The sequence below is a fragment of the Balaenoptera ricei genome, chromosome 13 (genome assembly GCF_028023285.1).
Source record: "Balaenoptera ricei isolate mBalRic1 chromosome 13, mBalRic1.hap2, whole genome shotgun sequence".
NCBI lineage: Eukaryota > Metazoa > Chordata > Mammalia > Artiodactyla > Balaenopteridae > Balaenoptera > Balaenoptera ricei.
The window spans coordinates 102431012-102458650 of NC_082651.1; the positions used below are offsets into that span (position 1 = coordinate 102431012).

The 27639-nt window shown below is 48.5% G+C and overlaps 1 protein-coding gene across 17 annotated transcripts in view; it reads right to left on the reverse strand.

Annotated features, from left to right (window-relative positions):
• SNTG2 (syntrophin gamma 2) overlaps positions 1-27639 on the reverse strand; it is a 214388-nt gene that overhangs the window by 98675 nt on the left and 88074 nt on the right. For 14 of the 17 annotated variants that reach the window (XR_009506382.1, XR_009506384.1, XR_009506385.1 and 11 more), the window contains 4 exons: positions 21905-21948; positions 21751-21792; positions 12008-12095; positions 6372-6463 (listed from right to left, as the gene is read on the reverse strand). Coding sequence is in view for 10 of the 17 variants with exons in the window: in XM_059942323.1 (XP_059798306.1) it covers positions 6372-6463; positions 12008-12095; positions 21751-21792; positions 21905-21948 (266 nt within the window). In the remaining 7 variants the exon portion in view is untranslated. The remainder of the gene's footprint in view (positions 1-6371; positions 6464-12007; positions 12096-21750; positions 21793-21904; positions 21949-27639) is intronic. The other 3 variants (XM_059942328.1, XM_059942332.1, XM_059942331.1) reach the window with 2 other exon arrangements.

The following is a 27639-nucleotide window of genomic DNA, read 5'->3' on the forward strand; positions in this document are numbered from 1 at the left end:
ACTACGTACAGGCTTTCTCTGGTTGCGGCGAGCGGGGGCTATTCTTTGTTATGGTGCGCAGATTTCTCATTGCTGTGGCTTCTCTTGTTGTGGAGCACAGGCTCTAGAAGCACAGGCTTCAGTAGTTGTGGCACATGGGCTCCGTAGTTATGGCACATGGGCTCTAGAGCACAGGCTCAGTAATTGTGGCGCACGGGCTTAGTTGCTCCGCGGCATGTGGGATCTTCCCGGACCAGGGCTCAAACCCGTGTCCCCTGCATTGGCAGGCGGATTCTTAACCACTGTGCCACCAGGGAAGTCCCGCTGAGTGTTTTTTTTGATCATGAAAAGATTTTGAATTTTGTCTCATGATTTTTCTGCATCTATTGTATTAAGATACTCATATGATTTAATCCTTTATTTTGTTAATGTGGTACATCATGTTGATTGATTTGGAGATACTGAACCATCCTTGCATTCTCAGAGTAAGTCTCACTTGATTATAGCATAAGATCCTTTTAATATATTGTTGAATTGGGTTTCCTAATATTTTGTTGAGAATCTTTGTATCTATGTTTATCAGGGATATTGGCCTGTAACTTTCTCTTTGTGGCATATTTGTCTGGTTTTGGTATCAGGGTAATGCTTGCCTTGTAAAATATGTTTGGAATTCTTCCCTCCTCTTCAATTTTTTGGAAGAGTTTCAGAAGGACTGGTATTAATTCTTCTTTAAATGTTTGGTAGAATTCACCAGTGAAGCAATCTGGTCCTGGACTTTTGTTTGCTGAGAGATTTTTGATTACTGATTCAATCACCTTACTAGTAATAGGTCTGTTCAGACTTTGTATTTCTTCATGATTCAGTCTTTTTAGATTTTATGTTGTAAGAATTTATCCATTTCTTCTAAGTTGTCTAATTTGTTAGCATAGTATTGTTCAGAGAAGTCTCTTATGATTTTTTGTATTTGTGTATCAGTTGCAATGTCTCTTCTTTCATTTCTACTTTTATTTATTTGAGTGCTGCCTTTTTTTCTTGGTAAGTCTAGCTAAAGCTTTGTCTATTTTGTTTATCTTTTCAAAAAAAACCCCAGCTCTTAGTTTCACTGATGCTTTCCATTGTCTGTTTAGTCTCTATTGCACTTATTTCCATTCTGACCTTTGTTACTTACTTCCTTCTACTAACTTTGGGATTAGTTTGTTCTTCTTTTTCTAATTACTTGATTTATAATTTTAGGTTATTTATAAGAGTTCTTTCTTATTTCTTAACATATGCATTTATCACTATGAACATCCCTCTTAGAATTGCTTTGGCTGCTTCCCATAAATTTTGGTATGCTGTATTTCCATCTTCATTTGTCTCAAGATATTGAGACTTCTACTTTGACCCACTGGTTGTTCAGTAGCATGCTGTTTAATCTTCACATACTTGTGGATTTTTCAGTTTTCTTCTTGTAATTGATTTCTAGTTTCATACCATTGTGGTCAGAAAAGATGCTTGACAGGACTTGAATCATTTTAAAGATTGAAGTAAATCTGTGGTTCTTAACTATAACTAGTAAATTCAGTCTATGTATATTGATTTTATTACTGCTATGTCTGTACTCATATCTACCTCCTTAAGTTTGGCTCTTTCATTGTTTTATTTTTCTATTCTTTTTTTCTTAATGCATTTTAGTTAAGGATTTTTTTGTTATTGATTTGCTTTTTTTCATTTGATGTTTTACTTTTACTGGTGTTTTATTAATTCGTGATGTGTCTTAACAACCGTAGCACTTAGAATGCTTTATATCCAGTCCACTCACTCTGAACCACATATGTTGTTTTCAGTATTCTGTATTTGCTCTCTTATCTTAACCTAAGATATTAGACATTAACTTAAGTGATGTTATTACTTTCTGCAGAGAACATTTGTTTAGATTCACATACATAGTTCCCTCCTTTAATCTCCAACTGCCCTTCTGGGATCATTATCTTTTTCCTGACATGTGTTCTTTAGAAATTCTGTTAGTGATATACTCTTTCAGATTCTCTTCTATGAACAAGTCTTTATTTTTACCTTGTTTTGGAAGGATGGTTTTGTGAGGAACACAAAGATAGACCAATAGTTATTTTTCTTGTCTCCATGATTTTGAAAATATTATTGGGCTGTTATCTAGCTTCCATTGTCACTATTGAGAAATGTGCTGTTAATAAAATTGTCATTGTTCAAAGTCATCTATGCTTTCACTAGTTGATTCTAAGATTGACTCTTGGCAACAAGGTCAGACAGAAGAGTACGACCCCATCTACATGAAAGTCAAACCCAGGTAAAATTAATCTATAGTAATTGAGGTAAAAATAATAGTAATTTTTTGAGGGAGAGGGTAGTTTGAAATTATGGTGATGTGCTATATTTTGACCAGGGTGCTATAACATTTATTGAGCTGTTTCTTCAAAGTTGTATACTTCCCTGCATGTGCCTTATACTTTAATTAAACAGTTAAATATCATTCACTCATTCGTTATCTCTGCCTGGGAGACCATCCCTCCTTCCATTTAGAAGACTCAATTCAATGTTTAACTTATGTGTTTATTTGTTTAATATTTTAAAATATATTTTGTTTGTTTAATTATTTTTCTTATTATATCTGCTTTTCTTCTTTTTTTTTTTTTAATTAATTAATTAATTTATTTATTTTTGGCTGAGTTGGGTCTTTGTTTCTGTGCGAGGGCTTTCTCTAGTTGCAGCGAGCAGGGGCCACTCTTCATTGCGGTGCACGGGCCTCTCACTATCACGGCCTCTCTTGTTGCGGAGCACAGGCTCCAGACGCACAGGCTCAGTAGTTGTGGTTCACGGGCCCAGTTGCTCCACGGCATGTGGGATCTTCCCAGACCAGGGCTCGAACCCGTATCCCCTGCATTGGCAGGCAGATTCTCAACCACTGTGCCACCAGGGAAGCCCTGCTTTTCTTTTGCAACTACTATTTATAAGTTTAGTATCTGTTTCCTTATAATTTCTGTAAAATCTTGTTTCTGGTTTGATATATTGTTCCTGTACACTTTTGAGTCATTCAATTCTCTGTAATGACCCTAATCGTTTGAGTTAATCTTTTGAAATTCTTAACTCAGAAAATCATGTATTTACTGTCATAAATTCTTTGTTATTTAATTGCAGCTCCTTATTTATTTTTGCTAAAGTTTTCCAACAAAGGGAAACTAGTCAGACACAATTTAGCCTTGCATTTGCCACAAGTAAAGCAGAGACATTGGCATCTGAAGTCCCTCAAAGGACCGGGTCAGCACCCAAATTCCAAGCACACCAGGTGAAAGCACCAGCTATCTCTCAGGAAAAAGGAAAATATTTTTGGACAACCAGGTAATCAAGGAATAACCCCTCTATGTTCCCTCTGTGAAGGAAAACATGAACACTAACCAACTAACAAGGGAGCCAGAACAGGACATGCAGGAGTGTGGAAACAGGGGTGGAGGGAGAGAAGGACCTGACAATATACACGCTCAATTGAGATGAGTGACACTGATGTGAATGAGACTTTTTGTTGTTATAAATATTCAGTAAGTTTTCTGACACGAAAACAGTGCAGTATGAGTGATGAACTTAGAATCTTAAGCTGTGTGAGCCGTTCCTGCATCTGGAGGAGAACGTGGGGCCTGGGGGTGAAGCCGTGAGCAGACTCCTTCTCATAGGGGGTAGGGAAGACTGAGCAGATGTAGCATCTGGGGAGGGAGCAGTTAATAATTTAGTTTCAAATGAGAACCCAGGGAAGTTGTCAAATACACAAGGTAGCAGTGGAATGGCTCTGGGAATCACAGACAGAGTGAAAACACATTCTATCAGCTCCCCCCTCCACAAGCAGGGGTTACAAATGTGTTGGGGGTCAGGGGCACACAGTCATGAAGGGGAAACCCAGCCTCCAGCGCTCCTGTGATTGTAAAGCTGCTCTGAACTTGGCAAACTCTGCCTCTTGCTCCATCACATCTGGTCCTGGGAGAAGGAAAGTGATGTGAGCATGTCTGAAAGTGCAGCCAACGAAAACTGCCTAAACCCTCTGTGTCTGAGGAAGGTTCCAACTCATTTCCTTTGATAAAACAAACTGCAGAGTGGAGCCCATTTTCTTCTCCAATCCAGAGATACTGTAGATCCTAGTCTTCCAAAGACTAAAGCTTTGTGGTCACTCCTTGTACTCAACATGGCTTATATATAGTCCACAAGAAAAAGGTAAGTGAGAGAGAATGGAAAAAATACAAAGACTCAGGATGTTGTGAGAGAGCGTAGCCTACAGTGACAAAATTTATTATAAATACAGAGTAACTAAGCAGTGTGGTTCTGGTATTGATATTGACAATCAGAAAACAACCAAGGTCTCAGCAATAAACCCAAGACCAGGAAACATGCGCTGTGATCACAGTGACCGAGGACACGGGTTAGCACAACCGGTTACCCAGGAAAATCAATCTGGGTCCCAGCCTTTCACATGTTCTACAAAAATAAGTATCATATGCTTTGGAGACCTAAAGTGAAAAACAAAGCTTAAAAATATTTAGGAAAGAAACACAAGGAAACATCTTTATGAGCTTAGGATAAGAAAGGATTTCTTGAACCAGATCCTAAAACCACAACCTCTACCAGAAAGAAATGGACACATTTGTCTACACCGATTAACTTCCATTTATCAAAAGGTAGCGTAACTGTAACGAAAACGCATGCTGTAAATTGTGAGCAGAGATTTGAGACCCAAATTCAACAAAATATTAAACCTAAGTGTGTATGGAGCTTCCCAAGGGATCAGGAAGGAAAAGACAAACAGCTTTACAGGTAAAGGGGTGAAAGTGATGGACGCACGTCACGGAAGGGGAGAAAGCAAAGTAACCGCAAGCAGGAGAGGCAAACAGACCTCCTCAGGCAACCCGGGAGCAGCCAGCAAATACCCCTGTGCTTGGAAAAATGAACCCAGAGCATGGAGCCCTGAGAAGCCATGGCCACCTGGAATGCCCCCTGCTGCTGAGACGGTGGCCTGGGATAGCCGCCTGGGAAAATAAGTTGTCGTTGCTTTGAAAATCAGACACTGGCATCATTTGTGCCCAGAAATTCTAGCTCTGGGTCTGTAGCCAAGAGATATTTATAAGCATGTTCATGGCAGCCCTGGTTTCAGTGACAGCAGACTAGAGTAAACCAAGAAACAAAAGCCAAGTGTCTAGCGATGATTGATAATCAGTAAATAAACTGCAGTATATTCACACAATTAAGTATAATACAGAAAAAAACAAACAAGCAAAAAAGAACCAGGGACATACATAACATTTGTGGATCTCAAAAACATAATAGCAGGTAAAAATGTAAATCCCAGAAGGCTATGACAGAATAACATTTTATAAGGCTCAAAATGAAATGGTATATTTTAGGGATCTATACATATGGATAAACTTTTTTTTTTTTTTAATCAAGCCAGTGACAAACTCAAGGTTCAGGATGCTGTTTATTTTGGGCAGGCCAGAAGATGGGATATGGGAATGACACACAGGCAGCCGTATAAGCTGGGGACAATGTTCCTAGTACCGATTTGAGTCTTGAGTTCAGGGACATTTGTTTTATTATCCTGCTTCATAACTCACGTAGACCCTAAACGCAATTTTTAAATATCAAGAACTATATTAAAGGGTTAAAAATGGAAAAGAATGGTATTTTAAGAATAGACTCTGCAAACATGAATCATTTCCTCTGGCTCCGCCTGCCGGTCAGGTAGGTGGTGGCCGGAAGGTGCGAGTGGATACGATTTCCAAGAAAACATTTTTTCAAGCTACTTACAGGATTCTAATCCGTATCCACTAACGGCTCAGTGGTTGATGAGCCCGCACCCTGGACGCTGGCTCTTCTCAGGGCCCAGCCAGCCGGGCTCGGGGTCAGGCCAGGCCTCCCTGGGGGAGGGGGCGGCCGTCCAAGCCCAGGTCGCCTGCAGCCCTCCCTTTCTGCTCAGCTCTGGTTTTCTCGGGAAGGTGAAGATTTGGAGGATGATGGAAACTCACTGCAAATACACAGCATCACGCGTCCTAGGTGACTCCATTCGCTTGGGAATGAACCCCTTTCCTGTGAGTCTGGAGGAAGCTTCCGGAGGACAAACCCCGGCAGTTCCCACCGTCAGATTCCAAGGAAAATTGGAACCACGACTCCGCATTCTACCTCAAACTTACGTACTCAGGCCTGTTCACGAGATATTGCGAGTTAGGAGCTGAAAGGACCCTACGGTGAAAGCCCAGGCGTCCACGTGGGAGTAACGCGCACGCAAGCACATCCTACACCCACGTGTGCATCTCCCTCTGAAACGGGCAGCGAGGGCTTTTTCTAAATCTGCCAGGGGAGCTTCCGGTTAAATCCAAGGTGAGGAGGAGCGAGCTTACCGTGTTGCTGGAGTTTCCGTTCAGATGCAAACCGCTGTCAAAGAGGGGTGACGAGGTCCCGCTGCCGGGCTCGCTGGACGGTCCTGGGGACCCTGCCAACGAAACAGAGACTCACTGCAGGTGGAGCCACCGGAAGAGTCACAGCACGTTCCCTGCACGTCCACCCACGGGGGTCACCTGGGGAGGTCCCCAGAAAAGCCCCCGGCGGAAGCAGCTGCTGGTATGGGCTGTGCAGCCAGCGCTGGCCCCTCGCCGCCCGCCCACCGTGTGGACGCCCCGTCTGCACCCCGCAAAACGCCTGCCAGAAGGAGGGCAGGACCGGCTTCTCGCCGGGGCTGCACCAGGTCCGGGTGCAGAGAGACAGCGGCCGGTGCAAGCCGGTCCCCCGGCCCCCGGGGCTCCATGAACCTGCACTCCCCACCACTAGGATAACGAGGCTAATTTCCCAACACTTATTCTTGACTTTCCGATGTTAATTTTTATATTACTTATTTGTTTGACATTTTCTGATTATCTTTGCACTGCAAGTTGCTTTAGTGAAAAATAGAAAGACCAATCGGGTAAGTTTGAGGAAAGTGATATTTATGAAAAGAGGAAGCAGCTCTGGAGTGGGGAGGGAGCAGGGAGCCGCCGTTGGGCCTGGAACATGGGTCCTGGATGAACAGAGGGTCCAAGTCGAGCGTCTGTCTCGGGCAAGTCAGGGCCCTTCCCGAGCACAGTCCTCTTTTCAGGACGTACAGGGATGGAAAGGGATCTCCGTCCCGTCGCTCCAGCACCAGGCGGGTCCTGTCCCCACCCTTCCGCCACCGCTCAGCCCCCTCCCTGCCCTCCACCACGGCCCCAGACGCGCCAGGTGAGGTGGGGCAGCACCAGCTGCCCCCAAGCCTCCCCCGAAAGACCAGCGCCCCAGGTGGACAGCAGGCGTGGCAGCGGGCCCTCAGCGCACATCGGCCCTGACCACGTGCCCAGGACCCCTCGCAGGACCCCAGACGGGCGCCAGCGCCGCAGCCAGAAGGAGCTCCGCGCCCCCTCCCCGAGTAGAGAGCCCTCCTCCCGACCACGACGCACCAGCAAGACCGACTCGGCGGCCCTGGGCCCCAGGTGCCGCCATGGGCAGGTTCACCCACTGCCCTCCTGACTCAGTCGGCAATTTCAGGGAGAAGCCAGTGACCCCGCATCTCCCGTTATCAAAATGGGCGACGGGAAGGACCCCGACGGGCTGTGTAGGGTCAGGGGTGCCCCGGCCGAAGCGGGTGCCAGCCTGATACACGGGTCCTTCATTTTCTTTTAGCTTGAAAATTTTCAAAGCCAGCGTTAGCCTTCAAAAGCCAACTACTCAGGGGATAAATCACATTAGGCAGAGGTTCCAAACTGGCAGGTGAAACTGAGTCAGACCTGCAAATCGGTTTTGTCTGATCAAAGCCAAGGCATTGCATTAAAAATCCAGATTTCTTACTTTCTTGGAAAATGACAAAAAACTTTACCGGCGTAAAGTTCCCAGATGACGGTAACTGGCTGGGGCCGAGGGGGGTTCACAGCAGGGACCCCGGGCCCTCCTTGTCCTGTCCTGCCCAACCTCCACGTCAGGTCTGAGGGTCTGCAGGCACCAGCATCTCCCCGCACGCGGAGCAGGACGAGCACGGGTCACACACGTGTCACCAGCACCCGTGTCACTGAGGACAGAGTTGAAAGCCTCGCGATGTTGTTGTAGTTACTACTTCGACACACAAGCTTCAGGTGTGATTGTTATTCATTATTATCACCAGTTCACAGATGAGGAAAAGTAGTGGGATATCGTGCAAGTTACTTCTGTGATCTCACTTTTCCCCTTGAAAAGTCTTGAATGCGTTTATGCGCGCACCTTCAAAGCAGCTGGCAGAGTTCAGGTAAAGCAGGCGCTCCATCAACCTAATTTCCCTTTAAACACGAGACAGGACAGCCAGAGCTTTAAACCGCTCGACAAAATCAGATAAATTCATGGGTCTTCACACTGACGCTTCCAGGCCACCTCCAATGTCAGCGAACAGCTTCAGGAGGGAGGCTGTGTTCTTCTACGTCCTTAAGACCCCACCCGAATGCCTTCTGGCCAGAATATGAGCGTGGGCAGCTTTTCCGTCCGCTCGCTCCGGGGTGCTGCGACACACGTGGCACCCTGACTGTGCAAGTTCCCTGCTGTGAGAGTCAGAAGCATCTGGGAAATACAGGAAAGGAGACCCTTACAGACCCCTGAGCAAAATCCAGGGCCTGTTACAGGTCACCTGGGTGCTTGGGGAGGGGAGAGAAACACTGAGGCCGGCCCGGCAGCAGGACCAGTCGTAACAAGTAGGCAATGCTTCCCGCTTCCTCACTCCTGAGGAAAGAAGCACGTGAAGCTGACATGGAATCCGAGGGATGCACTTCTGTGCACCCACTCCCACCCCCGTGTCCAGAGCGCCTGTGAGGCCCGACACGTCTGTAAGACACTCCACACCGCGTCCCTGCGGGCGGAGGAATGGACCCACTCCCACCCCCGTGTCCAGAGCGCCGGTGAGACCCGACACGTCTGTAAAACACTCCACACTGCGTCCCTGCGGGCGGAGGAATGGACTGAACAGCTCCAAGAAGGCCTGAGAACATGACAACAACTTAACTCTGCTTGAACAGCAGTTCTCACTGCATCTGAGCACCCAGCTGCCTTCCCGTTCTCCTAACCCTCCAAACATCCTGCGACCAGCTCCCCAAGCACAGAACTGCTTCTGGGCCCAGAGTCCGTTCTGCCAGCACCTCTACCTACTTCTTACTGCATCTTCTATCTGCAGCTCCTTCCTGGTGGCACATGTGTTACTTCCATAACTAGCTTATCAGTGACTTGGGAGCGAAATCAAAATATTCCTAATTTCCTTCATTCTCCAGATGCTCTCACTGGAGGGACCAACTCTGCCAAATCAACCCCGAGGGGAGGCTGAATGAGTGAGTGAGTGAGTGGATTGTAACCTGACAGTCATTCATGCACTCTAGGTTTCTATCAACTCACTGCTGGTGAATGAGCATCTTTTCATCTACATCCCCAAAGAGAAATCTGAACATTGTAATATTTTTTTCTGCTTATCACTACTTAAACCCGTTATTTAAAAAAAATCAGTGTCAATAATTATTAATAATAAAAATAGTGTCAAAAAACAACTACTGGAAAAGAATACAACACAAATAGTTTCAACGAGCATTTACAAAAACACCTAACCTAAAAAAATGAGCTGTGATCTACAGGAGCTACGCTGACCTCGTGCAGGGCTGGTGGGGCGTGAGATGGTGCAGCCGCCGTGGAGGCAGCGTGGCAGGTCCTCAACAATCCGACCCAGACTTGCCGTATGACACAGCACCTCCACTCGCAGGTGTGTGGCCGGGAGAACTGAAAACACGTCCACGTAGACCTGTACATGAACGCTCACACCGGCACCGGCACAACGGTCCCCAGGTGGAAACAAGCCACCTGCCCGTCGGCTGATGAAGACGGAAACAAAACACGGTCTCTCCCAATAATGGAAATTATTCAGTTAAAACAAGGAATGAAACACCTGCACACGGGGTACCACGTGGATGAATCTGGAAAACATGCCGAGTGAAGAAAGCCGACACGAAAGGCCCCACACTGCACGGCCCCAGTTACGCGAAGCGTCCAGAACAGGCAAATCCAGGGGGACAGAAAGTGGATTCGTGGTTTACAGGGGCTGGGGGAGGGGATGATTGGTACAGAGTTCCTTTTTGGGGTGATGGAAATATTCTGGAATGGTGTAGTGGTGATGGCTGGAAGGCACAGTGAAAACTTAAAACGGCCGAAGCACGCGCCTGAAAATGGGGAATTTTATGTTATGGGAATTCTACCTCCTAAAAAGTCTACGAGTCTGAATCTATGCAAAATAATCGAAGTCGGCACTGACTGTCTCCAGGGGAGACCCCTCCCGCCTCCTGTGCCCTCCCGGACACACCGTCAGGCGAGCGCAGCTTTCTACACACAGAGGTGCCCGCCGGAGGCATGTCCAGGCAGGGCCGTGCACACGCCCCCCTCGGCTACACGGTGCTGTAAACGCACACGCGCCAAACACCTGGGCTCCAGGCGGACGCTTGGGGTTGGCTGTCCGTGGGCCTTTTACCCTCTTCTGGAAGAGTCACTGTGAAACCCCAGTAAACTCTTGTGCTGTGTACAGCATTTATTTCTCTTTGAACTTGTGGCCTCATTTCTCACGTTGGTCTTTTCAGAAGTCAGGACGTGTGATGAATCCTACTGATGTAGTTTCACACCCGTGGGGTGATTGCCAGTTTTCCTTAGATCGGTGAGCAGCGTGGTTTCCAGGTTGAGGTCTGATGGGGACAAAAATCGTGCTGCTGAAACCGATGTGCTCGGTTACTCAGGAAGACGGATGAGGAGCAGGGCCAGAAGTTCAATGGCCCTTTTTGTGACCGTGGATTCGAAGGTGAGATCGGGTCTCAGCAGCTGCCGTGGCCCCAGAGAGCTGGGCCAGGCCTGGGGGTGGCAGCAGAGGCTCCGAGAACAGGGGAACGATGGAAAAGAGAGAGAAGATACCAGCCATAAGGTCAGCCCAGGAGAGAGAAGCTGTTCCTTCATGTGAGAGAAAAAGCCGGAGAAAGAAGGGAAAAGAGAAGAGAGGGGCTGCTGCGGGGGGAGGGGGCCCCGCGTCCCCGTGAGCCTGGACGGCGCTGAGCTGCCAGCAGAGCTGCAGCCCCTGGGCCCGACCTCAGCCCACAGCCCCTCTGGTTCCAAGGTCAGCACCCAACAGAGGCCCTGCCGCTACATCAAGGAAGGACGGTAACTTCATAAATTCTGTAAAGCCATGCTCCTGAGTAGAATCAGTCATAATACCTGTTTTGATTCACTTCCCTGCTGGATCACATCAGGTATAGTAGAGAATTACAAGCTCTGCAGGAAAACATGGGCGACGGTGACACATCACGGTGCAGATTTACTGTTCTTTCCTCTTTTACATTAAATATTTCTCATGTCAACATAGATATCTTAAATATAAACTTTGTTCCTAGATGTGTGCATGTGCGTGTGTAGGTAAATACAGCCACAGTGAGGCGACCTGAGAAGGCAACTTAGTTAATTCATTGACAAAGGGCCATCTGGGGACGCCCTCTTTTAAAAAGTCTGTGGACGGGGCTTCCCTGGTGGTGCAGTGGTTGAGAATCTGCCTGCCAATGCAGGGGACACGGGTTCGAGCCCTGGTCTGGGAAGATCCCACATGCCGCGGAGCAACTGGGCCTGTGAGCCACAATTACTGAGCCTGCGGGTCTGGAGCCTGTGCTCCGCAACAAGAGAGGCCGCGATAGTGAGAGGCCCGCGCACCGTGATGAAGAGTGGCCCCCGCTCGCCGCAACTAGAGAAAGCCCTCGCACAGAAACGAAGATCCAACACAGCCATAAATAAAAATAAATAAATAAATAAAATTAAAAAAAAAAAGTCTGTGGACGGATTGAAGGGTAGGACGTCTTCGGAACATGCAATGCTGAGGCGCTCTCCGCGTCTTTCCTCTCTCGGAATATGAGCTCAGGAAACGATCTACACTCCTGCCAGTGACATATCGTTTGGATAAATCATGTGCTGCCTGGCACCCTTGAACTTCTCCCCTCCCCCTTACCTAATGGGAGCTTCAGAAATGATGGCGCTTCCCTGAGATACTCGACAGTGACGGTCACTTCATCGCCAGCATTTCTCAAAAGATGCACCTGTCAATGTGACAAAAGACAGCTAATTTACCATCACAAAGCAACCAGCACAGAAATAGAAATAAATCCCTACACGTCTCGCCTGTCTCCCGAGAATTCAGTGTTCGTGATTACCTTTGAAACTCTGAAAGCCCTGCGAGCCTTACCTGCCGTAACAAAAGGATGGCTGTATGTCCCCAGGTACAGGACTCCGGCGCCTCAGCTACACACATGTTCACACGTCAGCAGAGGTTTGAGGCCGGGCTCCCTGCACACTCTACCCACGCCATCCCGGAAACTCAAGTCATGTGAGAAACCCGCGTGGAGCGCAAAGGACAAATTTCAGACGCTGGCGACACACGCCAGCTGGTTAACTGGACACTGCAAACCGAAAATCTGAGCTTCGAAGTTTAAACGACATTTTAGTTTTGGAGAAATTAACGGCATCACGTTGCCCTTCTCGGTTGCAGTGTCACCATCGCCACGGTTCAGGCCCTTCCCCTGTAACCCAAAGCCAAAGCCCGGAGTAAGAAGCTGTACGTGTGCGCGCCCCCAGCGTCCCATCGGGAACGCGTGCGATGCTTCCACGCGGCCCCGGCCCTCCCCTGAACACGCCCCTGCGGATGACCTGCTTCTGCCTGGAGAGCCACAGAAACGCCTTTCCCGTCACCCCGGGGACGTTCTCCGTGTCCCCCGAGCCGGAGCTCCTCCCCTTTGCCTCGGCCCGTGAAACCCGCTGCCTCGTCCTGGGGGCTCATGGAGCTTTAAATTCAAGACCAGGTGTCACCTGGACAGCACGAGCCTGAGATGTGTGCCCCTCTCTGCGGTCAAGTTCTCCCGCTGCTTCTGTTATGTGGGTCTGCCCACGTGTGCACACGCACACGCACACACACGCACCCCTACCTCAATAAGTGAGCATATATTTAACAACTTTACAAGTCTTCCTGGAGATAAAATGGAGTTTAAAGCATTAAAATCTATCTAATAAAGGCTAATTAGCCCCCAAAAGACTCGCTCACATATTTACACGGCTCAGTCCTTCAGCGTTGTTCCCCAGGCCCTTGAAGAAACATCACTTTGGACAAGTTAATTTTATCCGGAAACAACAGTAGAGCATGAGGCAGGTGCACCTTTGATTAAAGAGTGGGCTTAACTTCAACGTATTATTATTTTTCAAATCCCAAGTGTCTACCTTGCCTTGATGCTTCCAGACTCTGAAATGCTTGGACAAGGCAAAGGTTTTACTTCATCACCAGTTTCTTTTTTTTCAACTTAGTTCAAAGTATGTATGTGTTGTCTGCAAAAAAATATTTTGACTACTGACCATTAATGCCTCCAAATTCAACGAATGACCTCAAAGCTATGTCTGCCCCTCAGACCACGACCTTCGGACTGACGGGTGTCGGGAAGGAGCCTGACTCCACGCTCGGCTCTGGATGGCGGGGCCCCTGCTCCGCCTCAGAGAGACACGGACTTGCTTTTGCATCTATTTAAGACCAGCAATTCCGGCACCTTCCTGCCTGCGTCCCCGTCACCGGGCACATCTGCTCTGCTCTGACAAAGTAGGTGCAGGTTCCGATTTCCCACCTCTGACTCACCTGCTGGGCCGCCAAGTTTTACCAGTGAGTCAGACATGTTTCTTTTTTAGGAAGGATTCAACTCTCGTATGAATCTTCCCCAAGCTTTTAAAATGCCGCTCGAACCATTTAAACTGCTGGGTGTCTCAGGTAAACTACTTGAGCTGCCACAACAAAAAGCCACAGGCTGGGGCTTGGACGACAGACACTCTCTGCCACGGTTCTGAGGCAGAGCCCGCGGTCAGGGTGCCAGCCGGGTCAGGGCTCTGGTGAGGGCCCTCATCCTAGCTGCAGACGGCCACCTTCTCGCTGTGTCCTCACAGGGCACAGAGCGAGCTCTGGCGTCCCCCCCTTACACGGATGCTAATCCTACTGGACGGGGCCCCACCCTCATGACTTCATCTCCCTGGATTCTCCTCCGAAAGGCTCCTCCGCCTGACGTCATCACCCGGGGGCTACTGCTCCAACCTGTGAATCTGGGGCACACTCGGTCCGGGACAGGGGCTGGCAGCCTTGCGGCCTCAGAGGAGTTTCTCCAGGGAGTCTCCAAAGTTGCCTCACCTGGGACGCCTTCCAGGGAGTGAAGAAATCATCCCATATGGTTATGACTGAGGAACCAGCGCAGCTTTAAAATGTTGTAACTGAAATATGATGACTGGATATTTTAGAATAGGAAGTAACAAACAGATACACGACGAAAGGATGGGTGTCTTTCACATGCCAGAGCCCTGGATGGACACCTCAGACACACGGCTACTGGTGTATCTTGCGTGTCCTTCCAGAGATCGTCTACGCATTTGCGAGAACGCCTTCTCTCTTGAGGGCACTTCGGTGACATCTAGCAGAATTCACAATTTGTGTGCCTTTTGGCCCTGTGCCCACACGTGTAGGTACATGACCACGTGGGAACAAAGAGGCACATGCAGGAAAGCACACTACACCACGTGTACTGTCTGTCCACTTCTTTGGCCCTGTTTTCACGTCAATGGAACCATGCCCATTAGACGAATCACTCTCTTTGCCTAAAATCGAATCTGTAGTTCACCCCACGTCAGCACATAGACCCGTCCTGCTCCTTCACACGGGTGGTGGGCTGCACTTCACGAATGTCCAGGGACGAATCCCCCTCCATCCTCCACCCGCATGTCTCTGCTGAGAGGGTCACAACCCCCTGCATCACTAGCCCCACATGCACCTTCACTAACATTTCTAGAATTCTTTTCAGAGCTTCTCTGTCCTGTATTACTACACGAGCAAACTTGGGATAAACTTTCGGTATTTTGAATGTCTCTTTTGCTTGTCATCTACATTTTGAGATTCTTTAAAAATGTGCACCTTCATCTTTATTATTTCCTTCTTTACCCTTGTGGGTCACTCTGTTGCTCTTTCTTCAAACTTTTGAGGTAAAAAATGGCGCTTTTTTGTTTACCTCCTTGCTTTCTAATGAACATACTTAAAAACTGTTAATCTTCCCCTAAGCATTACGTAGTTGTTTCCCATAATTTCTATATGAAGTGTCTCAACATTGTTCATGTCTGTATTTTTTCCTTTAGCTTTTCTTTTTACACAAGTATAACTATTTTTATAGTTTCCAGATATGTGGAAAATTTTTAAAAGCAGTTTTCATTTTGCTTAGAGGACATAACCTATATTATGCTTATTCTTGGCTTCCTTTGTGGCCTGAACAATTGCTGTGAATGTTCCACGTGCTTTCGAGAGAATGTGGGTTTTATGTGGGACAAATATGCATAGGCTCACACCCCCTCACACTCCCTCACATACAAATACACAGGATCACACACACACACACACAATCACATACAAACACATAGGCTCACACACACACACATACAAATACAGAGGCTCACACACACTCACATACAAATACATAGGATCACACACACATACATACAGAGGTTCGCACACACACACTCACATACAAATACAGAGGCTCACACACACACATACAAATACATAGGATATCACACACACAAACATACAAATACAGAGTTTCACACACACACTCACATACAAATACATAGGTTCACACACACATACATACAAACACATAGGCTCACACACATACACTCACATACAAACACCTAGGCTCACACACTCACATACAAACACATAGGCTCACACACACTCACACACAAACACATAGGCTCACACACACACACACGCACAGAGGCTCACACCCCATCACACACACACACACACACACACACTCGCACCCGCTGGCCCGCTGGCCCCTTGGCCGTCACCTGCAGGGTTGGGTCCCCCCCCGACTCCCCCTCACTAACACCACCACTGTCGACGTCTGGACCGCTGCCTCCACGCTCCGCGCCAAGCCCCGACACCTGCGCCTGCCCTTCTCGCCTCCAGCTCCACGGACGTATTCTCTGGTCCCACCGAGACCTACCGCCTGCCAGTAACTTCCGCCCTCCCGGCCCTCATGGTGCCGATGCCCTCACCACCTCTTTATTGCACTAAATACCCAGATCCGCCCCCAGAGCCCTGGCTGCACACGCACCTTCACCCCCCGTCTGAGTGTCCTTCTACCTGACGGTGACCAGCGACCCCTGGGCTGGTCCACTCTGCACTCACGGACAGGTTCCCGGGAACAGGCCCTTTGACGTGGGCCCCGAGGCTCATCAGGCCTCCCCCGCCTGCCCATCTGCGTCCGGGCCCTTCTCTGCAGACGCACAGGGGCCCGGCCATCACCCTGAACACACCCTCTGCCCCCAGCGGCAGGTGGCAGTGCCTGTGGTGAGAACCCAGGGATCCTCCCAGCTGCTTGGTGTGGCGAACCGCATGCAGCTCAGTGTCTTCTCAACAGTGTTTTGCCTCTTTGCTATATGAATTTTCAAATGCTTCATTTGTACAATCAGGACACTCTGAACATAGAGGCTGTTTTGCTGTAAATGATTTCAGCGTCCGTACTTACAGCCACAATGAGCAGGAAGGTTTCCTGAGACAAAGCACAGCAGTTCATGGAGCTGAGGTCCCCGCAGCCAGCGTCGACCCCACTCACAGCCCGAGCGCCACGGGGAGGTGAGCTGCCTAGTGTCTGACGGCCGAGGTGCCCATCCTGCTGGCTGGCAAGGGAGCTCAAGGCACTCACTCCTGTGCGGTTCTGGAGAGAACTGCTTCAGGCGAGTGAGCGACTTCACCCCCTCATCGAACGACCCGTGAGCCCTCTCGCCTGGACTGCACCCTCCGCATTCTTCCGGGCCCGGAGGACTGCCGCCCTGGTCTGAGGGCAGGAGCGAGTCCTCCCAGGAGTCGGGAAACACCTTTTACCTGAACAGAGACAGAGCCACACTGTTCTCTCCTTTGGAAAATGAATTCACTCGCTTCTGCCTAAACACACTACATTATTAGACAAACTAAACTTAACATATGCATTTATTCATTCTTAATATATATTTTTTACATTTTATATATTATATATAATTTTAGCGTGTATTCTTCGCTTTGCCAGGATTCTTTCAATATTTGAACCCCATGTTTGTATTCACATGAAGCCTATTTACAGGAGCCAGAGGACTGCTTCAGACCTGGAAGTGGTAACCGGCTATGCTTCCACTGACACTGGTTTCCTGAATCTGAAAGAGACAACAGGACCCTGGACGGCAGAGCCACAGAGGCAGCGGCAGGTAACCACCAGCACAGGTGGTCTGGTTCCCGTGATGGGCAGGAGGGCTGAGGGTGTGGTGTTGACTGATTGATCGTGGAGCCCTGAGGACTGAAATATCAATAGATGAGGAATATATTCCAGCTGTAATTGATCTGCGCAAGTGATAAATGTCTCCACCAGGCTGGCAGAGACCTGACCTGTTATCACTACACAGAGCCGTAGATTCTCCATCAGTGCTGAGAACCGAGCTGATTCATAGTCTCACCATCCCTTGAATAAAGGAGAGTCTAAGTCCATTTGAAGAAAGACTGCCAAACATTTTCTCTGCAAATATCCCCCCGTCCTCTATACACGGACGTGCGGAGCCAGTGACAGCTCTGTGAGAGCAACGCTTCCAGACGCCGGGTCTGCGCTGGCGCCTGGACACCCAACACCTGCCCTGGTCCACGAGTCAGAACAGGATGCTGAGGTCGGCCAGGTGACCGGTGTCCTTCGCCTTGGACCCACCTCACATCTGTCCCTAACACGTCCTGTGGTTCTCTTTCCCTTCCCTGAAGAGAGGGTTGCACAGACATATTCCCTAACTGGTAGAATCTCCAGGCTAGTTTCCTGACTCAGGCCTATCAGGCAAGAAGGGTCAAGTGGGAACCCCCAGACTGCTTCTCTGGGGTCAAACAGGAAACCACAGCCGTGCTTCATGGAAGACCGGGAAGATGCGGCCTCCTCCGCCAGCCAGCGTAGGTACTTGGCCCCGGCAGAAAGCACGTGAATTGCCAGTAACAACCGTACTTTATTGTAAGTATAAACACACAGAACTACAACGACAACCATGGCTCCAGATGCGTTCTCCTTCCCAGAACAAACGGAACACGTTCCTGGTACCTGGGTTACAACCACAGACACAGCCAACGCTTCCCTTTCCTGGAGGTTCTGGCTGTCAGCAAACGCCAGCAGAAGCGGCGGCAGTAGTGGACCCTGACCTGCATCCGGGCCAGGCCGGGCGTCCGTCTTTCTGTCACCCCGCCCCCAGCATCTCACCAGCCCTCGCGGCCCCCGGCTGGTCAGCTGCATCGTGACACTGTGTGTGTTCAACTTGCGGGGACACGAGGCCACCCCCTAGAGAGTCTGTGAAGACGCGGAGTGCCAGAGCGGGAAGTGGCCCCAGAGACAGACGAGGGCTGGGCCTGGCACCTGTGACGTGAGAACGAGTTGCCGCAGGAGCGCCCCTGCTGCCAAGACGGCAAGGCCCGCGGGCGGTTGGCTTGGATCCCGATGGGGGCGCGGCCCACGGCTGGACACGCTGCTCTTCCCACGCACCTCACGGTCCGTCGTGCCACAGACACGGAGACACCTCTGCACTATATCCACGCTGCCCCGGGCAGGCGCCTTGCCACCCGGGCCCGCCGCCCGAAGACCCCAGGCGCCGGAAGTGTCCGTGGCAGATGGGGTTCTAGGCGGCGTCTGGAGGAGGCGAGCGGGATAATCACACACATCCCTTTGTGTTTGCTCTCCTCGTGGAAAAGCTCCTACCTGGTTACTGGGCTCAGGTAGGGTCTGGATGCTCGACCGTGGTCAACGCTACAACACAGAGTCCCGTCCGTCAGAGTCTGAGTGTCCTCTGTCTCCCAAGGCCATAGGGGCTGGACACGTGCATCTCTGCTACCAAGGGCAGCAGTTTATACAAGGCCGGCCTGGACCGGGCCCCAGGGGAGGAAGTGAGCACGTGAACAAGAGCCAGACTCCCCTGCCCCCGGTGCTACTGCACCAACGAAGCCCCACAAAGCACACCGGTGACTTTCCTGGGAGTGTAGATGCCCATTCCAATGACTTTGAACCCTGCTAGTTTTGAGGCCCGGGAATTAGGGAAGAGTGATGCTGAACCAAAGCCACCTGCTGAAACCTCTGCGGGTGTCAGGTGATTCTCGTGCACAGCAGGGTTGAGAATCACGTCTCTGAACAGTTTTCCAACTCATGCACGAGAAAATACTGTTGGTCGGTTATCTCTATGTCTATTTTTCTATCCATTCACCCATCCACCCCTGTTCTATCAGCTATCTGTCTATCTATCTGTCTACCTGTCTATCTACCTACCTTCTATCCATCGATCTTCCCTCTACCTAACCTACTTATTTCAGCCTGTTTCTTTCCATAGCACTTAGGCTCCTTCCAACAAGACGGAAGGGCTGCCTTAACCTCCTGTGTTCGGGACAGTTTCTCATGTGAGCAGAGACTGAGAGAAGGTGACCATCGCCCAAGGAGGGAAGATGTGAGGAGGTGGGGGGCCGGGAGTCAGTCGGCTGCCGTGGGGAGGAGGAAGCCGGACGGCCCAGGGCCCGAGAGCAGGCTCATCCTTGAGGGCAGAGGCCTTGCTGACGCCTGCTGGGTGCTGCGGTACTCAGGGGAAGGAGGGGCCACACGTACTTGCCAAGCGACCTGGAGAAACCGTCGACCGGCCTCAGCTCCCTCAGGACGCCTTCCACCAAACGCAGCTGCAGCTGCCGAGTGACGGCCCACGAGGTGCCGTGAGCGGGGGTTCTGGGGGGTGACGGCCTGGCTGCCACTTGGAACAGAGGCCTGGAAGGTTCCATTTCTACCATTTCTTAAACACAAGTGAAGACTTTATTTCTAAGGGCTCTCGAGTTCAGAATCACCAGAACTCAGACTCTGTCCTGAGACCTTAGTGACAGCCAAGCTGCTGTGCATGAATAAAACGTGTATAAAAAGGACTCATTTCGACCCGAAAAGGAGGCCTCAGAACACAAGTCTGTGACGTTCTATCAGTTAGGGCAGTTTGTAATCAATGGTTTTCATGGGACTTAAAACCCTGGCCTGCCATTCTGGACTCGAAGTTAATTTAACATTTGAGATTTTTAAAAAAAATTCTGAGCATGTTGCATAAAAATGAAGTTCCGTAATGTTTCTCGTTCTGAGACCCTTCAGGACGGAGCACTGACCCTGCGCTGACTCTCACTGGACATCGGTCTGGGTTCTGCTGTGGGGACTCTGCTGCCAGGTCTCCTGCCATACGTGAGGGCCTGGGGGTCCCACAGGGGGACCAGCTGCCCCCGCGCCACCTTCCCCCCAGGCATCACTAACCTCTGCACACAGGTGAGACTGAGTGATTTCCAAACATCATTTTTCCTTCCTCTCTGAATAGTGAGATGTCTCAGAATTTGCCCAATAAAATTATGGAAAGTTTACTCTCTGCCACGTCGGCTACGATATTACATGTTGATGTGGATGAGGACACACGGTGTATTAAAAAGAGGGAAATAAACACATTTTTGTCGCCCGAAAGCAGTACAACTTTTCCAAAGCAGGAGACAATATACAGTATGAGGCTCATTTTGTGGATCTTTTGTGTGGAGCAGAACTGACTTTTTTTCTTTTAGGATTAAGTGAATCCAGAATTTACTCTGAAAAATGAGTTTCACGGTGTGAAACTGTGATTTATGAGGTCTTTTACAAATTTAATATTTTTATGAACTTCGTAAGTCTGAAAAGCTGAGATTGTATGTCATTAGCAGTGCTCCAATCATGGCTTTTGTGTCACATAAGACTGTAGACTTGTAATTTGATAATTTGGTCCAAAAAGTATATTTGTATCAGTCAAGTATTGGAACAGCTCCATTTATAAGCTTTACACATCATTTACTTAAATTAAAAGTCTTTCTTTTCAGATGAATGCTTTTTACTTTCCCTGGGCTGGGATAAAGTTACCTAGGTGTACACTGTCTCTTTTTGAATTACTATGTATTTTCTCACATTAAGAAAGCAAACTTTTGCAGAGATTGAAAACTAACCCAAATGTTAAGTTTAGGAAGTAAATAGATGAGAGCACGTCATCCATTTGAACCTAAACCTAAAACTACAAGTCCCTTGAGACCAAGAAACATGTCGTCCCACCTGCAAATCTTTCCTCTGTGCCTGGAGCAAGTTAAAGTAATTCTTCACCTAGTTAACGACCTACTAATATGCTGTGTTGGAGCCTGACTTGACCTTGGGCAAGGTTCATGTCTGCAAAGGGGTGCTGGGGCGGAGCCTGTGACCCCCATGTCCACGGGCCAGCATCCCGGACACACACCAGAGGTGAGCGTCCCGAGACGTCCTCCAAGGCGACGAGCACACAAAGCCAGAGGGGGCCGGTGTGCGGACCCTCACAGGCTCCACTCGGGTCACCGGGCGGGGTCCCCACTCCCCGAATTTCAACCCTCTCATCTTTAAAATAGCAGCCACCAAATCTACCTTTTACAGCATCGGAGAGGACCCATGACGTGTGGATTGTGAAGGGACGTGGCACAGAGGCCCCTTCGAAACACGACTTCCTAAACTTTCTAAGCTTTTCTAAAGCTCTGTGTCTATGAATACACTCGTGAAATGAACTTTCAGAGAAAAAAATAATGAGAATAAGAGGCTATCTAATAAAAAGAACAAAAACCGTAAAATATCAAACACTTACCACTTCTTCGTGGGTTGCATTTTCTACATTAATGCCATTAACCTGAAAGGATGACAAATTAAGAATTTTGAGGATAATAATTGATGAGTCTCAATTCAAAACTAACATGAACTAACATGCAACAGAGCTAAGGACTGAAGTTTAAGATACTGACCTGGAGGAGGGCGTCCCCTACGAATAACATCCCTGTCTGGTGGGCTGCAGGGTCGCAAAAGGGGCAACAGTGTTAAGAGAGGTTCAGAGACATCGTGCCCCTCCTGGCAGTGCTTTAGGGTTAGTGTCTGCAGCACTGGCATTGTGTGTGTGCAGATGTGAGTGTGAGTGTGAGTGTGTGCACACGTGTGCATTGTGAGTGTGGGTGTGTGTGCACACGTGTGCAGTGTGAGTGTGGGTATGTGTGCACACGTGTGCATTGTGTGTGTGCACACACGTGTGCGTTGAGTGTGGGTATGTGTGCACACACGTGTGCATTGTGAGTGTGGGTATGTGTGCACACACGTGTACATGTGAGTGTGGGTATGTGTGTGCACACGTGTGCATGTGAGTGCGGTATGTGTGTGCACACGTGCATGTGAGTGTGGGTATGTGTGCACACGTGTGCATGTGTGTGGATGTGTGTGCATGCAGGAGTCTCTGTGGGTGAACGTGTGCATATGTGAGTGTGGGTATGTGTGTGTGCACGTGTGCATGTGTGTGGTATGTGCAAGGATGTGTGTATGGATGGATGTGTGTGGATGTGTGTGCATGCAGGAGTCTCTGTGGGTGAACGTGTGCATGTGTGTGTGCACACGCTCGCATGTGTGATGCGTGAGAACGTGAGCACGTGTGTGTGTGTGTGTGCGCGCGTGCACGTGTGTACACGGTGTGGGGAAACGCCAACAGCACAACCCCAGCGCCCCCCTCGCCCGGCCCCTGAAGCTAAACATTCAGCTAATTTTAAGCACATTAAGAGAGTTACTTTGTAAACGCAGAGCCTTGTTCAATAAGAAGCACAAATGTCACTTCCTCCTAATGAAGGATTTCATTACATGTGTGGAAAGTCTGATCCCCGTTTTTCATTAAGTCGACACAGACAATAAAATAGGAATCCCAGAAGCCACTCAGCATTTTCCCCTTTCTTGGGAACACATTTACATAGACTGCTTTAATTAAAGAAAATGTGCCCAGAATATTAAAGGGAAAAGGAAAGAAAACCTTTGTATTGTAAAGTTTGAGTATAATCTCTACAGCATTATTCCACTTCACTTTTCTATTTTCACAGAGGCAGAGAGATGACTCCTTTCAATAATAAGACTGAAAGAATTCGCACCAAACGTAAAGCATTTTGCAGTGTAAACCCTGACAGCTGTTTTTTCTCCTTTGTAACACAAGTGCCCGACTTCAGCTCTGCTCCCCTCGACGAGTCTGCAGGCCACACAGCAGACAGAGCCAGGGCCCCGGCCCCTGCGCCGCAACGAGGACCCCACACTTCAGAGACCTTGGTTGATTTCAGTAACTGACCATTTGGCCCCTTGTGTTTTCTCTTCCTGTGCTGTAAGTTCCCACCTTTATGTTTAAATTCCCCAATAAAGGGCGATCCCGGGAAACCCTAGGCCCCGGCCTCGACCCCAGTGAAAGCAGGACCCCGGGCCTCGTGCACTCTGCCGGCAGCCTGCATCTCGCTGTGCGACCCAGGGGTGCTGTGTGATTTCCAGGTCCTGTCAGCAACGAACTTTTATTTTTTCAGCCCCCTCATGGCTACTGCTGAAGGCATCGTACGACCATAATGAGAGCCACAAGGGCTGGTCCAGCCGCAGCACAGGTTAGAGACAGGCTGAGACCTGCAGAAAACACATTTTCACAGGTTTTTTTGCCTTCCTCAAGATTTGTTTTCATTTATAAGTCATTGGTTAAATATTGGAAACCAAATAATGAGTTATTAACACTGGAATTCTTTAAATTCCAGGTAAATATTTAATGTCAATTGTTAATATTAGTTCTAGTCATTAACTAGTATTAAATTTCATTGAAAATAAAGTACAGTCTTTATATTAATGAATTTAATGGTATGGTTTTAGGTAACTAATAAAGTTCTCATTTACACTGAGCCTTTGCCCAGAAAACCTCCGTCACCCACTAGGTGAGATCTACACTCCCCCACAGGGGGGCCCTTTCAGAATCCCCATCTCTGCCTCTGCCTCTCTCTGCCTCTGTCTCTGTGTCTTTCTGTCTCTCTCTGCCTCTGTCACTCTGTCTCTGTCTCTGCCTCTGTCTCTCTCTGTCTCTGCCTCTCTATGTCTCTGTGTCTCTGTCTCTCACTGCCTCTATCTCTGTCTCTATCTCTCTGTCTCTCTCTGCCTTTCTGTCTCTCTCTGTCTCTTGTCTGTCTCTCTGTCTCTGTCTGTCTCTGTCTCTCTGTCTCTCTCTGCCTGTCTCTGTCTCTGTCTCTTGTCTGTCTCTCTGTCTCTGTCGTTAAAGCAAAGCTAATTAAAAAGACTTCCCAGTTAAATCTTTGAAATGTTTTCTCTTTGTTGGACACTTTTAGTCCTAAAGAAACAAATTAAAAAGTGGTAAAATGGACGATAAAATAAAACCATGGAAGCTTGATTTTAATTTAAAATTTTAATTAATGTTCCTAAATAAACTCTTTGGTGAGATTAAGCTAGGTTTGGGGATTTCAGCTGAAAAGTGGCTCTAGTTTATTTCTGTGGTAATCTTGCCATTACATCAGGATGTAAAATGGAAATACAGTGCAATGTATTTTAACCCACATAAATATTCAAACATGCAAACTAGCTACAATGAGATATTTTCTATTTCTGTTATACTTGCCTTTTCAAGTCAAATTAATCGCTATTACTATAGTGTTATGTGAGACTGTGTAAATTTAGTCATTGTTTGCAATACAATTGTGTTATAACGGAAACTATTCTTTTTGCAAATTAATTAGTCTTTGTAAAATTCAGACGCCTGTTAAATATTCATTCACATAAACTTCTGGGTAGTATTAGAAAATGATAACACTTCTTAAAAAGTCTTACGTGCACTGAACATCTGGATTAATAATGACTAAAACCCTCTTCATCATCCTTTACAAGCACTGAGTCCTTGAAGCCCCAGAACCCAACACGTGTGGACGTCATCACCACCGAGCGGTCAGTGGGAAGAGGCACGGGGCTGACCCCACCCTGGAGAGACCCTGAGGGGCCAGCCGCTTACTCTGCCTCAGAACCAGACTCAGGGGCACAGGATTCACTTCCAAATTCTGCCCTGGTTCTATCCCTAGACCTCTCCAACCTTCCGCTGCCCCCCTGCACAGGGAGATTAAATGTTGGTCCATGGAAGTGCGAACAAGGTTTCTCTTCCCATCTTCCAAGGGGCCCTGGGAGGTTATGTGTTATTGATAATGGGGGTAGTTAAATTCTTTAAGTAATTCAAGATATTTCAGCCATTTCTAAGTATCTTGTAAATTAAAATTAAAAAGTACTTCCATCTTCCAGGATGGCCCTCAACTGTGGAAGCTGACACAGTGGATGGTATTAGGAGGATTCAAGGAGCAACGACAAAGTGGGTCCAGGACAGAAAGGACTTGTACGGAGAGCCTCTCAGACACCTCCTGTAGCCATAGCAACTGGATTCTTTGCTGCCAACCTGCCTCCCTCTGATCTTAACATCAAGTGATCCTTCAGCAGTAAGAACACGCTGGCAACCTGGCAGCCAAATTCTCTGCTGCATTTCACGCTTAGCAATCAGCTACCAAAGACGAAGGCTCTTCCCACGTGGAATTTAAATTAAACCTGCAACATTTAGCATGCATCCTTCCAAGATTCTGACATATCTAGTATGTCTTGTCCAGGTTCCAACATTCCTCATTCAGCTACAAAGTCAATATTTATTGTCTGTTACAAGTTCTACTTATTCTGATAGCTTTAAAAGCACATTTTTCATTGATTCATTAACAATGAAGGAGAAAGAATGCTGAAATATTCTTCACTCAAGGAGCTGCACTTCCATCTGGATCCAGGGTGTGGGAAGGGCCTCCCTTCACCCTATATATCCAGCTCCTGAGGCAAAAGGAGCAGATTCTGGTTTGTTCTAGGAAGCAGGGTCAGGACAGCCTGACCTAAAAATTCCAAATCCGGCTCCACAATCTCTTCCTGAGGTGAGAGGACTGTCTCTCTACTTCTACACAAATTCAGTCGGATCCAGGCTACACCGTCTAAACTAGGGCTCTGTTAAATATTAACAGACTCTAGAAAGAAGTTAGCAACTATTGGTGAGACACACCGGCCCGAATATTTGTGTCAGATCTTACGTTTCCAAAGCCGTGTCCTTTGCAGCACAAAAATGAGATGGGGCAACAGCAGGCCCTGCTGCTGGGGTCGGGGGCCGCACAGTTAACACGGACAGAGGCAAAGGCCCGCTGTCTGAGCCCCAGACACCAGTGGGACAGGCAGCGAGACAGTCGCATTCTCTGAAAAGGTCGCCCGGGCTCTGCAACCTCTGCTTCCCTAAGCCTGGACCACGTATTCGGACTATGCAGTGGGGAGGGGTGCCACGTGGCCTCAGAGTTGACACAGATGAGGGGCTGACGTGTAGACGGAGGGGAGGGGTGCCACGTGTCCTGAGAATTAACGCAGATGAGGGGCTGACGTGTAGACGGAGGGGAGGGGTGCCACGTGTCCTGAGAATTAACGCAGATGAGGGGCTGACGTGTAGACGGAGGGGAGGGGTGCCACGTGTCCTGAGAATTAACGCAGATGAGGGGCTGACGTGTAGACAGAGGAGAGGGGTGCCACGTGGCCTCAGAATTAACGCAGATGAGGAGCTGACGTGTAGATGGAGGAGAGGGAACCAGAGGGATGCAAGGATAAAGGGGAAGATAAAGCTTTCCACTGAATTCAGCAAAATCAAATTAATGAAATGTCATAGATGTGAAAAGAAGTTAATCACAAATCTTGTATAACGGCGGCATTTCACGGCTGTAAGACACCAAATACAGGTGAATATTCTAGAGAAAAATAAAAAGTGGGCGTCTCAGGGGACCTCACACCCCAGGAAGCTCCGACGTCCCCCTGAAGTTGGCTCAGCAAGTGTGAGGAGTCCCGTTTCGATGGATCTCGAGGCTGTGGCTTCAAAAGGCGGAGGTCCCCTGCACTCAGGTTCCCCCCGCCGGCCCTGTGCCTGTCGGGGTGAGCGTGCAGCTCCTGGGCACGGGCTTGGTCCCCTCGCCCTGGGGTGATACCTGTGTTTGGACGATAGTAGCGGTCATGCTGTGCAAACGTGCAGTGTCTCCACGAGGGACACAGCCGCCCCATTTCCATCCACACTCAGCTGTCACAGAAACGTCCCTATGACCCCACCATCCAGCTGCAGGTAACGATGACTGTTCCCCTTAAAAAAGCCTAAAGGATCCTAATTCTTTTTACCCTCCTAATGGGACAAACTTCCCCCCTCCCTACTTTTTATTTCAATTTTCTGGATATATTCTAATTGTCTCATCTGTCTCCTGAATACAAGCACCAAACCTGTCACAGGGTGCAGGCCTGCCTGTCCAAATCCTTACTGAAACATTATGACGATAACTGAATTAAACCTCGGCTGTGAACGGATTTTACTAGTACCTAATGTGATGACACGGTATGGAGGAAGAACGGGATTCAGAGACAGAAAAATCTGGTTTATAACTAAGCCTCCCTTTCCTGGCAGAGTGAGACTGGGCGAACCACCGTTTCTCTGTTCCCTGACCTGTGAGTGTGAAAAGCCAGCCACACCTGCCTTGTCCAGTCATGAAGACCCGATGAAAACGAAAAGAATTTGAAAAAGAAGAGATGCATGTATATGTATAACTGAATCACTTTGTTGTATACCTGAAACTAACACAACATTGTTAATCAACTAGACTCCAAT